The 16382-nt window shown below is 41.6% G+C and overlaps 1 protein-coding gene across 2 annotated transcripts in view; it reads left to right on the forward strand.

Annotated features, from left to right (window-relative positions):
• The window catches only part of LOC102778938 (microtubule-associated serine/threonine-protein kinase 1-like), a 54418-nt gene that overhangs the window by 32469 nt on the left and 5567 nt on the right, over positions 1–16382 (forward strand). For both annotated transcript variants that reach the window (XM_006805082.3, XM_035914003.2), the window contains exons 9-26: positions 2983–3084; positions 5776–5908; positions 6376–6443; positions 6833–6909; positions 7028–7236; positions 9567–9705; positions 9824–9956; positions 10753–10918; positions 11050–11151; positions 13590–13712; positions 13904–14013; positions 14118–14278; positions 14399–14658; positions 14765–14986; positions 15072–15301; positions 15512–15634; positions 15735–15868; positions 15958–16145. In XM_006805082.3, the coding sequence (XP_006805145.1) occupies positions 2983–3084; positions 5776–5908; positions 6376–6443; positions 6833–6909; positions 7028–7236; positions 9567–9705; positions 9824–9956; positions 10753–10918; positions 11050–11151; positions 13590–13712; positions 13904–14013; positions 14118–14278; positions 14399–14658; positions 14765–14986; positions 15072–15301; positions 15512–15634; positions 15735–15868; positions 15958–16145 (2680 nt within the window). The remainder of the gene's footprint in view (positions 1–2982; positions 3085–5775; positions 5909–6375; positions 6444–6832; positions 6910–7027; positions 7237–9566; positions 9706–9823; positions 9957–10752; positions 10919–11049; positions 11152–13589; positions 13713–13903; positions 14014–14117; positions 14279–14398; positions 14659–14764; positions 14987–15071; positions 15302–15511; positions 15635–15734; positions 15869–15957; positions 16146–16382) is intronic.

Consider the following 16382-nt stretch of genomic DNA (forward strand, 5'->3'; position numbering starts at 1 on the left):
TAAATCATTTCCTACTAAATGGGACCATAATTTACAAAATGAACATCATGCTGGATTTAATAAGACTTGAAGTTGGAGATTAAGACCACAAATTCATCAAGAAAGTATTTACTAAGGCCCATTTTCTTTACTCAATGGGACTTCTTTTTACAACCAGACAACTTAACTGCTCCTCTTCACTGGAAAAAGTTTAAGGCACAGTTTACCCCAGCTCCACTGAATTTTAGCATCTTTTATCTATTATATAAAGCATGTGTTGTATTCTTAGTACAGTGGTTTTGTCATAAATAGGAACAGATTCAAAGGTGACAGGCAGTAGCTTTTTCGGGATCGTGTGGATGACGGTACATTTAAAATGACTTTATAGAGGAAAAAAATACCAGTGCTGTCCTCTGAGAGTCGTCAGTAATGGTGAACATCATAGAGAAATCAAGGGGGGACAGAGACTTAGAGATGTACTGTATGGTAAACTGAATCAAGACTGCTTAGAACTGAAGATGATGCTTGCATATACGCAGTGTTGGGCAAGTTACTTTGAAAAGGTAATTAATTATAGTTACTAGTTACTTCTTCAAAAAAGTAATTGAGTTAGTAACTGAGTTACAATATTCTAAAAGTAATTAATTACTTGAAAAGTAACTATTGCGTTACTTTAATAAAAATGTTTAATTGGCCATTTTTAACTACTTTTGTTTTTACCTTTAAAAACTATTTACTCTGCCTTGTTTGGTATCATTCTCATTTTGACGTACTGTATTAACACAATTGATCTAAAAGCAGACAAAAAACATAACATCAGAGTAGAAAACGTTATATTTTTTACTGTAACAACCACAAACATGTTTAATGAATCATATTTCATAACTTTAAATGCAAATATAAATTGTCAATTTTAAAATCCTAATCACAAGTTTTGCAAACAGCAAAGTTATTTGTATCCATTTACCTTTTACCTTGATTTTTTAAATAACGAAACGATTGGGGAAAAACGCCGTGTATATATTGTTTATCATGACTCTGGTTTTACGTGGCCTATCAACACAATTTATAAACTGGTATATTTCACCTTGTTGCTTTGTTATCTTGAAGTGGTCATGTGATTGGCTTACCACAACTACTTTATTCTTCCTCAGTCAAACAGCAGCACTCATGCGATTGTTTTGCCCCCTTAGCTTCAGGTGTTGTGCTAGACAGTGATCGTGATTACCATCCGCAGGAGCGCGCACAGCTGCTTAAAGCTGTAGCGTCCAGATTACTTACAGCTACTTCCGTGCAACTGATATAAGATGCGGTAAGCTGAACACAGCTTCAACCCTCTGTTTGTTGAAAAATAGTAACGGACCGCATTTCCTTGTTAGTAACTGTAACGGCGTTGTAACGACAGGAATAGTAATTAGTTGGATTACTCGTTACTGAAAAAAGTAACGCCGTTAGTAACGCCGTTACTTGTAACGCCGTTATTCCCATCACTGCATATACAGGTATCACCCTATCAATTACAAGCAAACAGGCAGCTTCCATGTGTTTTTTTTCCTATAGAGGAAACAGATTAGCAAGATTACTAATTAGCATCACACCCCAGTAAGATTTACGAATGTAAAGTGTAAAAGATGTGAACTGTGTGGTCGGATCCATCATTCCTGTCACAATCATCAAACACCTGGGTGAGCTTTTGTAAAGAGCAATACCAAAGAGTGACCAATGGGAACATTTTGGAGAAAGGCTGAGCGGTGGTGCCGCATCCACTTCTTCGAATATCCATGAATTGTGTGGCTCACAACTGAGCTCCTTTAAGTTTCTCTTATTTGGCCTTCATCAACCTGATTCTTAGCCACAACAGGCAGCTGTTTCCAGCTAAGATGGTTGCCAAACTCAGTGTGATGTACCAAATAACATGCCACACCAAGTAACAGACTGAGTGCTGAACATAGTGGAGACTCCTCATAAAAGAGGCACTGTGATGTCACCCAAGTGTTTGAAGAGTCTGTATTTTAAATCCTCAAGCAGAGCAGTTTCACTGTTGCCATATGGAAAGTGTGCAGGTCATATATGGCTGTAAATCAAGAGAGTGCGCTCTGATATGGGACATAAGACATAAGGTACATCTGCACTAAAGCAAAGCCTGCTTTATTGTTCTTCTAGACATTAAAGAGGTCCCAAATTTACAAAATAAACTACATGCTGTGCTTAATATGACTTGAAACTAGGGACCAAAACCACGAACTCTACAGGATGATGTTTACTGAGGTCATTAAATCAAATGAGCTGCAAGTTCCTTTCCTTATATATTTCTATGCTAGTGGACTTCCTTTCTGCAGCCAGATTAGTCGCCCCCTGCTGTTCATTAGAAAGAATGCAATCCTGAAAACGGCCATTTCTATGAAATAAAATAAAAATATAAAAACTTTTTTAATTTATATTTGTATTAAACAGTTTCTTTTTCCATAGAATGCCTTTTTTTCAACAAAATTATTCAAATAGTGAGCAGGAGAGAAAGGTGAAGCAGATGAACTGCGTAAAGATTAATTTGTAGATACGCTTTGTGAGTAAGCATCAATAAAACAGATCAAGAGCAGATCAGGTACAGGTGATGGGGATATGTGAAGCTTTGCAAGATTTGTGATTAAGTGATTCACCTCAGGTCTTTTAATTAGATTCAAACACACAAAGCCTTTGGCGAGAGCCAAATTGGAGGCTAATTGTGCATGTGATCTGCCAGAGAAGATAACAGGTATCTGCGAATTTCATAGAGCCCATCTTTACGGCTTGATTAGATTGCTGTGATTACCCTGGGTTGCCTGGATTAGGTTTGATTGGATCAGCTGTTTGATTACGTACCTTCGTGCCTCCGTCTGTCTTTTGACTGACAGATTTTCTCTGTCTTGTGTGCGTGTTTTATTGTTGTCAAATGTCACTTTTTGCAAATGTTAAAAACTCTGATGCATATCTGTCTTTCTGCCTCTCTGTGTGTCTGTACGTCAGGCATTTGAGCGCTCGGAGAGCTCTGAGGTAATCTTTGTCACGGAGTTGGTGAAAAAGCTTCTGATCATCATCGCCAGACCTGCAAGGCTTTTGGAGTGTCTGGTAGGATCACACTCACACTTATCAGTATTTACCCACCCATCGACTGCTGCGATGATCACAATCCTCCTCCAGCCCCATGATTCATCACAGAACTTCTCACAGCTCCTGTGACTCGAGGCAAATTGCTTTATTTTTAAAAAGCAATCATCAGCGCAAAAACATATTTGTAGCCCCTTATGAGCATTTTAACGGTCTGATTTTTTTACACAGCAGGAATGTGAAATGAAAACAAGCAAACCAGTCTAAGACTTGGTCCAGTCTGTCTGGATGGCGGAGACATTTGCATTTAGATTAAATTTGCCTTCCCAGAGTACGGCTAATACCAGGCAGTAGCCCCCTGCTGCTCGGCTGCCTTCCAGCCTGCCTCAAACATACCGTGACCACGTTGTCGTTTAAAGTTGAAGCGTGTGTGTGTGTGTGTGTGTGTGTGTGTGTGTGTGTGTGTGTGTGTGTGTGTGTGTATGGTATGGTTTTTGTCTATGGAGCCTGCTGTGACTTGGTGTTTCGTAACAGGATATCAGTTGTGCATCCCTGCATGAGTCATGCCAAGCTGACGTGGTTCTTGATTGTGAGAGACAGCTCAGACAGTGACCTGGAAAATTGATTCATTGGGCTTGTTCCAGTCCCTCCTGGCGAGCACAACAAATTGAAAATTAAATTATTCTTTACGTCAAACTAGTTTATCTGAAGTCATAACTGTAAAAATAAGCCGAATTTAAAATCCTTCTCTTCACATGCAAAGACCTGAGTGATCATATTTTAGAGCGTGTGTGCTTTGTGCAATGGGAGGCAGATTCTTCCGCTGTAAGCACCTCTCCTCAGGAACCAGCTCCTAGTTTAAGTTCAGGAGACAAACACATCCTCTCTGCTTTTAAGATTAGATTTATAACTTTTTGATAAGACTTGTAGTTAAAGCAAGATTAGGTGATATTAGTGGTGTTGCTACAGGCTTACGCTACAGAGGGCCTCACATAATGCACTGAGCACTAAACTCCCTCTTTTTTACTCACAATGCATTTCTATGCCACTACAGCTTGTCATGAACTTTTTCCTTCTCTTTTTTCTCCCATAGTTTTGCCGCATTTCTTGTTTGTCAGCTCTTCTTTTTTGTCTTTTCTTTAAAGATTCTCAGCTGAGAATCATTAAAGCGATGATTGGAACTTCCAGTCAATGAATTAATTAAAACAGATTAATGTGAATTTCAAAATCTTATCTGGTTTTCATATGAACCTATTTTCAGTGACATCAGCTTCAATGCCATGAAATTAACTAGGCTTCGAATTGTCAAAGGAGCTTGCAAAGAAAAGCGTCTGGACTTCTTTAAGTTACTTGAAGACGTTTCACCTCTCATCCGAGAAGCTTCTTCAGTTCTAAGGTCAAATGGTGGAGAGTCCCAGATATAAACCTAGTGGGAGTATCCCCCCCCACAGAGGGACAAAAGGACCCCCTGATGATCCTCTAATCGCCTGAGCCAAGGTGTGAAACTGGGTGTGGGTCCCAATCAGCCAGAGTTTCGGGTGAGTTCATTGTGAAACCTGGCCCCACCTTATCATGCGAATTCCTGAGGTCAGATGGCCCAGGGTGTGAGTGGGCGTTAAGGCGTCTGGGAAGGGATCTCAAAACTGGATTATAGATGGCAGAGAGTTGGTGTCGTAAACCACCGCCTCTGTTCAAAGATGGTCGCTCACAGTGGACATAGATGGCTTCTTTCACTCCTCTTTCAAACCATCTGTCCTCTCTGTCCAAAATGTGAACATTGGCATCCTCGAAAGAGTGTCAATGAACTCACCCGAAACTCTGGCTGATTGGGACCCACACCCAGTTTCACACCTTGGCTCAGGCGATTAGAGGATCATCAGGGGGTCCTTTTGTCCCTCTGTGGGGGGACACTCCCACTAGGTTTATATCTGGGACTCTCCACCATTTGACCTTAGAACTGAAGAAGCTTCTCGGATGAGAGGTGAAACGTCTTCAAGTAACTTAAAGAAGTCCAGACGCTTTTCTTTGCAAGCTCCTTTGACTACGATGACCTGGATGACTGAGAACCTTCACAGACATAGGCTTCGAATTCTTTTCTTTCATTCTTATTTGCCAGATTTTTCAAGTAACCTATATTTGACAACAGCTTAATAAAAGTGGAAATTCTGTTTTTGGTGTGCCACCTAAATATTTTTACCGGCCCCCATATGGCGCCCTCTATAAAAAAAAAATCTGGAGGCGTCCCTGCTTTTCTTTTCCTTCACACCTCCCTCCCCCACTCCCACGACCTACAAGTCGCACCTAATGGCCACTACACAACCTAAAGCACTTTGAAACTACTGTTTGTTGTGAATTGGCATCATATTGATCTTCTCTGTTTATGCAGATTCTCAAATGTGACACGTGGTATTAACTTTTGCAAGGAAGACGAGCTGATGCCTCTTTTCCCTGCCCCGTTCTGGCCACCACTATCAGTTCCTCAGTAGCAGCACAGACTACAAAAACAAATCCTGGGCTGATCCAGAGGCAGTCATTCATGAAATGACTTGGATATTTTATTAAATTCACAACCAAATGCCAGGATAATTCAAAGGAAAATTAAATCACCACACGCTCTAATTTAATGCAGCTGATTGAATAATTATTGGATGAGCTCCAAAACTTTATACCTGATGACATCAGCTACTCAGGCTTTATTGTTGTTCTCTGCAGGAGTTTAACCCCGAGGAGTTTTACCATCTGCTGGAGGCAGCTGAGGACCACGCCAAGGAGGGTCATCTGATGAAAACAGATATCCCTCGTTACATCATTGGCCAGCTGGGGCTTACTCGAGACCCGATTGAAGGTGGGTAGAGGAACTTTAAACAATTAACAGGTTTAAACAGGACCTATTATAGACATTTATGAATTTATAGTTTTATCCTTAGTTTTATCATAATTCCAAATTATTCTTATTTATGTCATGCTGGGCCTTGCTGTTGCCACTCATATCATATGATGCCTGATACAAGACATTTTAGCTTGTCTCCAGTGAGGCCTGTCCCACAGTTTGGGAACCACTGCATTAAGCCAGCTTTCTTGTGATTGGCTGCTTCTCATAAACAGAAGGTTTAAATAACAGATGTGTGGCACTTCTGGAGTCTCACATAGAGCAGTCTGTAATCTGAGCTTGCATAACTACTGGCATGTTTATTATAAGCTCAATAAGAGCCCTTTTATATGACATAAATAAAGGAAAGCAAAACAAGTCTCCTTATTAGAAAATAAAATGACTACCAAATTTTTTTTTATCAAACATGTGTTTGTCATCAGATATGGTTTACTTGGAAAGTTATGACAGCGAGGGACCAGTGACACCTGAAACAGATGACTCCACAGAGGTGAGATCCCAAATGTTCCCCAGTCTGGTCATTTCTGCTGGCTGAACGTGGCTGAAAGGTTGTTGAATATGTTTTCATCTGCTGATGACTTGGCAAACAGGCTTGTGTCCATTCAATTAGCTCATTTGCACTGAGGCTGTTGAACCCGGATCCACCCCTTCCTTGAATCACATGGCCTCCAAATTAGGATAAGCAGGCAAAAAACTATAATAAAAAACAGGAAGGAGGACATAGGAAATGCCTGGAGCAGGTTCTGCTTATCTGTGCAGACAATATAAATGTTCATCAGCAAAGACTAATTTAACAGGTGACAAAAATGATATAGAACGTGCTTTCTATCGTCCCACTGGATCATATTTAATCTTTGCATTGTGATCTTTGATCCACAGGGTAAGATGAGAGCAATGAAACCACCAGGAGAAGCAGACTTCCAGACCATCAAGCTGATAAGTAACGGAGCATATGGGTGAGCAGAGCTTTTCTCCCTCACATATGTGCTTTTTTTTCTTTACAAGCACACAGAGCCAGTGAAAATAAAATGGTCAAACTGCATGCCTCTCTGGCTGTGTCTGCATGTGAACCAGCGCTGTTTACCTGGTGCGGCATCTGGAGACACGGCAGCGATTTGCCATGAAGAAGATTAACAAGCAGAACCTGATACTGAGGAACCAAATCCAGCAGGCCTTCGTAGAAAGAGACATTCTCACCTTTGCAGAGAATCCCTTTGTCGTCTCCATGTTCTGCTCCTTTGAAACACGTCGGCACCTCTGCATGGTCATGGAGTACGTGGAAGGTGAGGACAGGTCTACATGTGCAAAACAAAAAGTAACCCAATCAGTGACAGTTGTTTTCCTCAGACAAGTTTACAGTCTGTCTAGCTAATATTTTAGCAACATTTTACATTATAGTATTTAAAACTAGAAAATGCATTTTCTGAAGAAACTGCTGTGTGAATGCTGATAGCTGAATGTTTTGAGCTGAAATGAAATAATTGCTGAATGTTAAAGTTAAAAATGTTGAATGAGATGAAAAATGCAGAATTTGTCACCTGAAAGTGCAGAAGGGTTGAAAACTGACATTCACACAGAAGAAGTTGAAAAGTAGCTGATAATGTTTAAAATATAAATTAGAAAAAGCTAAGTAATTACAAAAGAAAATTTTGAGTCAGAAAACATCGGAATTAATATTAAAAGTTCATATTATTTTAATCACTGAATGACTGAAATGCAATCCCTCTGGTTGGATCCAGACAGTTTAAAAAGTTTACATCTCTGAGCTTTGGAAGACATGCTGTTTGAAAGAGAACAACAATGGCTACATTTTGAGGGTAAAATGATGGCTGTAGAGCAAACACTGTTGACACAGCAGCAGTTAAAACAGAAGTTTTTAAGATTAATCTTGGCAGAGTGACAGACAGAGCTCATTTAAGGATGCAGGTGTGAGCCTGGCTGCTATAGTGACTCCAGCCAGTGGCACCAGAACAGAAAAGTGACTCTCAAACAAATGCTTCCCAAGACAAAACTACAAGTTGTATTGACAGAATTCTTTCACCGTGAGTGCCAGCAATGTCGAGTCTACACAATTCTCAGTTTTCATGCCTGTGGAGTTTATTATATGGACGTGGTGACAGTGTAAAGACAGCCTGTACTTCTGATTTTTAGACAAATCTTGGGAGCCGTTTTAACATTGGACTCTACTCTTCTATGGAAGAGTTCAATGTAGGAGTCTGTGCATTGGTGACATTTATGAAAGAACCATAACATCTATTACGATAACAATAGCATTGAATGAAAGAGGGCAACAATGGCTACGTTTTGAGGGTAAAATGATGGCTGTAGACCAAACGTTGTGGACACAGCAGCAGTTTAAAGAGAAGATTTTAAGATAAATGTTTCCCCTGCTCCCACTCTGTCAGTTGAAGCTCTCACTCTAAGAGGGAACATCCCATCCCATACACACCCATTATAAACTGGAACGGAAGAAAAAGTGTAAAAGATATTGAAAAGATAAATACAAGTTGAATAGTTCATTGTCTTGGCTTCATTTTAAGGTTTGAATGGTGGTTCTAGGTCAATGTATGTGGAAGTAGTTAGAGTTGAAAGAGGAGTCCAAAAGAAGATGAATCTAATGGTGGTTGAATGATTTTTCTAAGTTGAACGGTGTTGAAGGAGACAGCGTACAAAAAACGTACGGAGGATGAAAAGTAGAGGAACAATACTGTGGATGCTGATTAAGCATCCACACTGATGATCAAGGCTATGGAGCACATATGTTTTCTAAGCTGTTAACTGGTTAATGCGCTAAATGTGCCTGTTTGTATACACCATAACCTAAATCTCACCGTATCTTGACTGAACTGAATATCATGACACATTTCCTTAAATGTAAACTCAGTGTGCTTCCCAAAGTGGCACAGTTATCATGTGCAGGCCTGTGGAAATGGTTTTGAGTCTGTTTTTGAGACACAGTAGTAATTGACCTGAGGTCAGCAGGCAGCTTGTTCCAAATAATAAGACCAGAGTAACTGAAGCACTCTCAGCAGATTTAGATCTGATTCTGGGAACAAGTGAAGGATCAGCACCTGATGACCTGAGAGGTCTCATTGGGTTATAGACACTGAGAGCTTTTTGAAGTAGTAAGGATTTCATTTATTTATAATCCTCTATTGGAGACTCGTTTGATGCTTCTGTTTAACTAATGTCATTATTACTAAATATTAATGATAAAAGACTTTAACAAAAGAAAGATGTAGCACATTTTGGGGTCAACTTGAAAGAAAGGAAGATGTGAAATGTAGGTCGGTGAGGTCAGAGCTCAAAGGTGACATGATAATTTGTAACATTTCCTAAATGTTCCCAATACAATACAAAGGCAGCAGCAAACTTATGAAAGTTTGACCTTATTTGACCTTGAAGAAGAGGTCAGAGGTCCAGTGTAGGTTCCCCGTGTGCCTGTATCTTGTCAATACAAACAATCGCAATAAGAAGCATAGTTTTAAGTAACTATATAGCATTACTATGTGTGCTTGTCAGCCTAAATAGGAGTCTAGCACAAAAGCCACCAGGAATCATTGTAACTGGTGAGTACCCGGGATGCTAATCAAATATTGAATTGTGTTGGCAGGTGGGGACTGTGCCACCCTGCTCAAGAACATCGGGGCTCTGCCCGTGGAAATGGCACGCATGTACTTTGCAGAGACAGTCCTAGCGCTGGAGTACTTACACAACTATGGCATTGTGCACCGTGACCTCAAGCCTGACAAGTAAGACGGAGCTAGTTTCTGTCACACAGGGGCAAAGAGAGCAAGCGCCAATTATTTGCTAAGATGTATAAATAAGATTTAGACTGCTCAAATGTAACTTTTGTCTTTCTGTTCTCAGCCTCCTAATTACCTCAATGGGCCACATCAAACTGACTGACTTTGGCCTGTCGAAGATGGGTCTGATGAGCCTGACCACCAACTTATATGAAGGACACATAGAGAAGGATACTCGGGAATTTTTGGATAAACAGGTATGACCAAAGCGAAGTCAGATACACAGCCATTTACTCAGATCTTAATTTGTTTAAATAAAGTCTGACAAAACATCTAAATTTTACAAATTAATAAAACTCTCTGCTATATTAAAACTAAGTATCGAGCGAATGTGAGTCAATTTAAATTAATTGTACTGTACACATCAGGACAACTGTGTGCGTGTGTGTTTTATTTTATCAGCATTAAAGTGTAGACTACAGTATGATCCAAGCAAGTTTCACTATAAAATTTCCTTTGAACGCTACATTTCCATGTAAAGATATTCCCTGCCATTGTGTGGCAGGTGTATCTGACAAATATGGCACAGTTGGCACAACAGTAGACCAGCCTTTCCTTGGTTATAATAATTTCTCTTTCAGGAAAGGCTTATATTTCCAGGGCTTTTATTCAGCACTCGCTTTGAATTTAAGCCTCATTATTTCACGTGCATTCATCACGTCGACCACATATGTGTTAGGATTCAGCGCATGCCCATCTGCACATGAAAAAACACCCACCGGGGCTTTCATCTTGTCTTGGCATCTTTGAGGTGATGGCTTGGCTAAGCATAAATATGCATGCTCCCCACATGCTGTGTGTTTCCCGCTCTGTGACGACTGTAGGAGCGACTGTACGGTTGTAAATGATGAATACACGAGTCAGTTAGATGTGAAAGAAATGTTATTAGCAGCAAAAATGCACACGCCTGTAAGGATGAGTGGGTCCCAAGTAATTCACAAAAATCGGAGGTCATAAAATTTAAGAAACGACCGATTGCTGCTTTACTTTAAGGTGTGCGGAACTCCAGAGTATATCGCCCCAGAGGTTATTCTTCGTCAGGGTTATGGAAAGCCAGTGGACTGGTGGGCGATGGGCATCATCCTGTATGAGTTCCTGGTGGGCTGCGTGCCTTTTTTTGGAGACACTCCAGAGGAGCTGTTTGGACAGGTCATTACAGGTGAGAGATCAAAGTATCTCAGTAGAAATAGCATCATTGGACACCGAGCACAGCTGATAAGTAAAACAAACTGTTAGTCATGTACCATCCACCATAATCTCTCTCTCTCTCTGTCGGCTTGTTTCTGGTAGATGACATAGTGTGGCCAGAAGGAGATGAGGCTCTTCCTGTTGATGCCCAGCACCTGATCTCCTCTCTTCTGCAGACAAATCCGCTGGTTCGATTGGGCACAGGTCAGTCTCCTACAGCAGAGCTTCTGGCTTCTCCAGGATTCAGATGAAATCGTGTAGTGATTCAATTCAATTCAATTCAATTCAATTTTATTTATATAGCGCCAAATCACAACAAATGTCGCCTCAAGGCGCTTCATAGATACAGAGAAAAGCCCAACAATCATATGACCCCCTATGAGCAAGCACTTTGGCGACAGTGGGAAGGAAAAACTCCCTTTTAACAGGAAGAAACCTCCGGCAGAACCAGGCTCAGGGAGGGGCGGCCATCTGCTGCGACCGGTTGGGGTGAGAGAAGGAAGACAGGATAAAGACATGCTGTGGAAGAGAGACAGAGATTAATAACAGATACGATTCAATACAGAGAGGTCTGTTAATACACCACCTGAAGTTATTTTCTATGTGCATTCATTTAAATTTGAATCAGACTGGATGTTCTTTGACGCAGATTTATGCATCATAGATATTTTATGGTTCCCATATTTTTGCACTATTCTAACCATATTTGTTTACTCTCAGCTGTGGTAATAATTGATTTTTCTGCTCAGACCTCTCTGCTAGTTTTCATTCACTCTTTAGTCCAGTGTATGATGTAATGTTTACATGTGGAAAATGATGTAGGCTCACCAGCCACTTCGTTTGGTACACCTGTTCAATTCCCCCTTAAAACATCTAATCAGCCAATCACATGGCAGCAACTCAGTGCATTTAGGCATGTAGACATGGTTAAGGTAACCTGCTTAAGTTCAAACTGAGCAAACTGAACATCTCTGTGGTTTACAGCAAATGGTCTAAAAAGAGAAAATATCCAATGAGCAGCAGTTCTCTGCTGATGTCAGAGGAGAATGCCCAGACTGTTTTGAGCTGATAGGAAGGAAAGGGTAACTCAAATTGTTACAATCAAGATATACAGAAAAGCATATCTGAATGGACAACATGTCGAACCACCAGCAGCCAAGACCACACCGGGTGTCACTCATGTCAGCTTAATAACAGGAAACTGATGACTGGAACAGGAAACCGGACATTAGAAGATTTGAAAAAACATTGCCTGATATAATGAGATGGTGGGATCAGAATCTGGCATAAACAGCATGAAGGCATGAACCCATCCTGCCTTTTACCAACAATTCAGGCTGGTTATGGTGTTTCTTGGCCCACTAGAGACACTATTTTAAAACAGTGCTAATTGAGCATTGTTTAAAATCCTCAGCCTACCTATTGCTGCTGACCATGTCCATCCCTTTATAACCACAGTCTACCCTTCACCAGTCATCTTCTGATGGCTGCTTCGAGCAGGATAACAGACCATGTCACAAACTTCAAATCATCTCAAATTAGTTTCTTGAAGTTGACAATGACATCAGTGTAACCACATGGCTTCCTCAGTCACCAGATCTTAATCCAACAGAGCCCTTTTTAGATGTGGTGGAACAGAAAGTTGAAAAATCTGCAGCAACTGTGTTATGCTGTCATGTGAACATGGAGCAAAATCTCCAAGGGATGTTTCCACCACCTTGTTGAATCTATGCCACAATAAATTAAGGCAGTTCAGAAGGCCAAAGGAGTCCAATTCAGTACTTAGCAAGGTGTTGCTAATAAAGTGGCATGTATATTTATTTACATTTGAGGATATACTTGGGAATCTTCCCTGAACAATTCTGTAGCAGTGTGCTTGAATAATTTGCTTCTATCCCACTGCACGCTTTTTCTGAGCCACTTTTGTTTTACATCTTGTTCTCCTTTGATTTTTTAGCTGCAACATTATTCTGCAAAGATTAAGATGAACTTTTCCAAGAAAATAAACAAATTTGAATGATTCCTGATGTATTTGAATCCTAAAATAGAAATGCCGCAGCCTGATGTGAAATCTTGCAGTCTTCTGTGGTCCACTCAGACTTTTAGTCACAGTTCCAGTTGGCCCACCAAACTGAGATTTTCTGTCTTCTTTGTGTTTTCACAGTCTCGTTGTGGTTTCCTGATGATTTCATTGTTTAGGCTGACTTCCTGTTAACAGCTTTCCTTTATACCATCTAATAAACTTTACTGTACTGGTCTGTTTTCTCAGCAGTGAAACAAGACACTGTATATGCTTTTGTCTCTATCCAGGACTTTTATTTGTAGTTCAGTTGTTTTTTTGTGTTGTTTTTTTTTTACTGTGCTGTATTAGTACTTTCATCTAAGAAATACATATGAATACTTCTTCCACCACTGCACATCCCTCTTGGGTACACCTAACCCTGACTGGGGCTCGCTGACCTAGAACAATAACTGTCATCCTGCGCGCTGGCTTACGGGTTCAGTTTACCCAAATAAGTCAGCTTCATTCAGGGTAGAAATGCCTCCACATGCTTGAGGGCTGCTATTATTACCTGTCTGTCATCGCGCTCCCTCATTCTCTCTTTTTACATCCACCTCCTTTCCTTTGCTCTGCCCCGAAGGTGGTGCTTTTGAAGTGAAGCAGCACTCATTCTTCACTGAGGTTGACTGGAACAGCCTGCTGAGACAGAAGGCAGAGTTCATCCCTCATCTAGAGTCAGAGGAAGACACCAGTTATTTCGACAGTAAGTTCCCCTTTGGGAATGAAGGAATGGTATTGAAGAGAATGAATTCCAGCACAGATCCTTTAGACCTTAGGAATTTCTTATTCTTGGAAACAGGTCAAGGTCTTTAACTCTCCCATGTAAATGTTAGCATAAAGCGCATTTTCCGACGTGCCACTGCTGACTGAATGTACATTACTTCTCACCACCAGCTCGTTCAGAGCGCTATCACCACGTGCATTCATACGATGAAGACGATACCAATGACGACGAGCCCGTGGAGATTCGTCGCTTCTCGTCGTGTTCCCCTCGCTTCAGTAAGGTCAGGACCTAAACTTTTATTTTTCTGTCAGCGTTTATTCATCGGTCTACATTCAAATCAATCAAGAACCCAAATATTTACTGTTATGCTGCACCGATGTGAAGGTATACAGCAGTATGGAGCATCTGTCTCAGCTGGAGCATAAACCCCATGGCGTGACTCTACGGGAGCACAAGGTCCCCAGGGAGGATCGCTTAGCCAAGAGAGAAAGCCTGGGAAGTGTCACCCTCCGAGATAAGAGCTGGAGGACTGGCTCACCGGAGATGTGAGTAAAAGCACAGTTAATAAAAAAGTGCTATCTGTGTTTCAGTTTGTTTTTGATCTTCTACCTGGGTTCATTGGCATTGAAAGTTTATTTCAGGATATAATTGTCTTTGGTTTTCAGGAAGCGTTTATCCTGCTCAGAGTCCTCCTTCACTGAGAGTGATTCCAGCCCTCCGTCTGGGGCACGGAGGCGCTTCTCTGCTCTTATGGATTCTTACCGATTGGCCTCCCCTCTGGAGTTGGACTCTGAGCTGCCTGTCCCGGGCAGACAAACTCCAGTTAAGGCCAGGGGAACGTCTCTGGAAGGAGCCATGGGTACCATCTCTTCTCAAGGCGACCTGAGGGCATTCCTTAAAGAAAGTAATGGCTTTGCAGCTGGCGGTAAGAAAAATGAGGCAGCATCTCATGACTTGAACAATTTCATTTGTCACCCCAAAACATGAAAACATATATTTCCTATCACCTTTATGTCGCCGCCTTATTACAGACAAACTGTTGAGACCTGCTGATGCATCACTGCCCCTGCCAAGCAGTGCTACCATTCTGGGGCTCCCAGACCCACAGGGGACTCGTGGGGCCACCACAGACCTGGTGCTACGAAGAGTTCGCCACCAGCAGCTCTCGGAAGGAGAAAAACGCAACTCAAGACCAGGAACTAAAGTTATCAAATCTGCCTCTGCCACTGCTCTGTCGGTCATCATTCCAGCAGGTAAAGGCATTTCTTTTACTGCATTAACAAAGACATTTTAAAAAATGGTGTTTAGAAATGAATCTTTTGTGCTTTCTCTCCTCAGTGGAACAACACGGCGCATCCCCTCTGGCGAGCCCCATGTCGCCCCGCTCCCTCTCGTCCAACCCTTCCTCTCGTGACTCATCCCCCAGCCGAGACTACTCCCCGATGGTCAACATCCTGCATTCTCCCATCACCATCCACCGCTCTGGGAAGAAGTACGGCTTCACCCTCCGAGCTATCAGAGTCTACATGGGAGACAGCGATGTTTACAGCGTGCATCACATGGTCTGGGTGAGAGAGCAAAGCAAACAGGATGCAGAAATCTTGATTCCTCCCTTTAAAGCAATGCAGAAACAAATGTGATTATTACTATTTATTCGCATAGCGCCTTTAATGTGATTCTGCAGAACAGCCCATGCAGAGTACCATACAGTATCTGAAGGGAACTGGGCTAATATACTTAATAGTCAAATCTGTGATGTTTATTTGTTCCAATCACAGCATGTGGAAGATGGAGGTCCAGCTCAGGAGGCTGGACTTAGTGCTGGTGACCTCATCACTCATGTAAATGGAGAGTCAGTCCACGGTTTGGTCCATACAGAGGTAGTGGAGCTGATCCTGAAGGTAGGAGAGACCTATCCATCTAAAATAAAAACACTTTAAAAAACATCTATCTATATATTTATGTACTAATATAAATCATATAATTGTGCATCAACTGCAGAGTGGGAACAAGGTGACTATTACAACAACTCCTTTTGAAAACACCTCCATCAAAGTGGGTCCTGCCCGCAAGTCCAGCTATAAATGCAAGATGGCACGACGCATCAAGAGGACCGGAGCCAAGGACGGACAAGAGTGCGTCACTGCAGCATTCCAAGAAAACGTATCCCTCTGTTATTTGAATGATTTCACTCTAATCATTCGGCTTTTTGTTCATCTTTCAGTAAGAAGCGCAGCTCCCTGTTCAGGAAAATCACCAAGCAGTCCAACCTGCTCCACACCAGCCGGAGCCTCTCCTCTTTAAATCGCTCCCTGTCGTCTGGAGACAGTCTCCCGGGCTCCCCCACCCACAGCCTCTCTGCCCGCTCGCCCACTCAGAGTTATCGTGGCGCTCTTGAATCCCCGCACCTGGGTTAGTATTTAAGGTGACCAGCACGTGTGCCTGTTATAATCTCGTTTAAAAGCAAAAAACAATTGGGGAGTAATGCGATGGAGGAAGATGCGTGTAATGTCTTGCCTGTGGAGTCCAGTGGGGAAGACTAAACATTAATCATTTCTCTATTAGTTATTGGGGAAGGAAATACTTTGAGTGTTTTTGTTACTAACACTATGTTTAGTTTAATTCATTTTTTTGTGCTAATTCACTAAA

The sequence above is a fragment of the Neolamprologus brichardi genome, chromosome 4 (assembly GCF_056152115.1).
Source record: "Neolamprologus brichardi isolate AB-2024 chromosome 4, ASM5615211v1, whole genome shotgun sequence".
NCBI lineage: Eukaryota > Metazoa > Chordata > Actinopteri > Cichliformes > Cichlidae > Neolamprologus > Neolamprologus brichardi.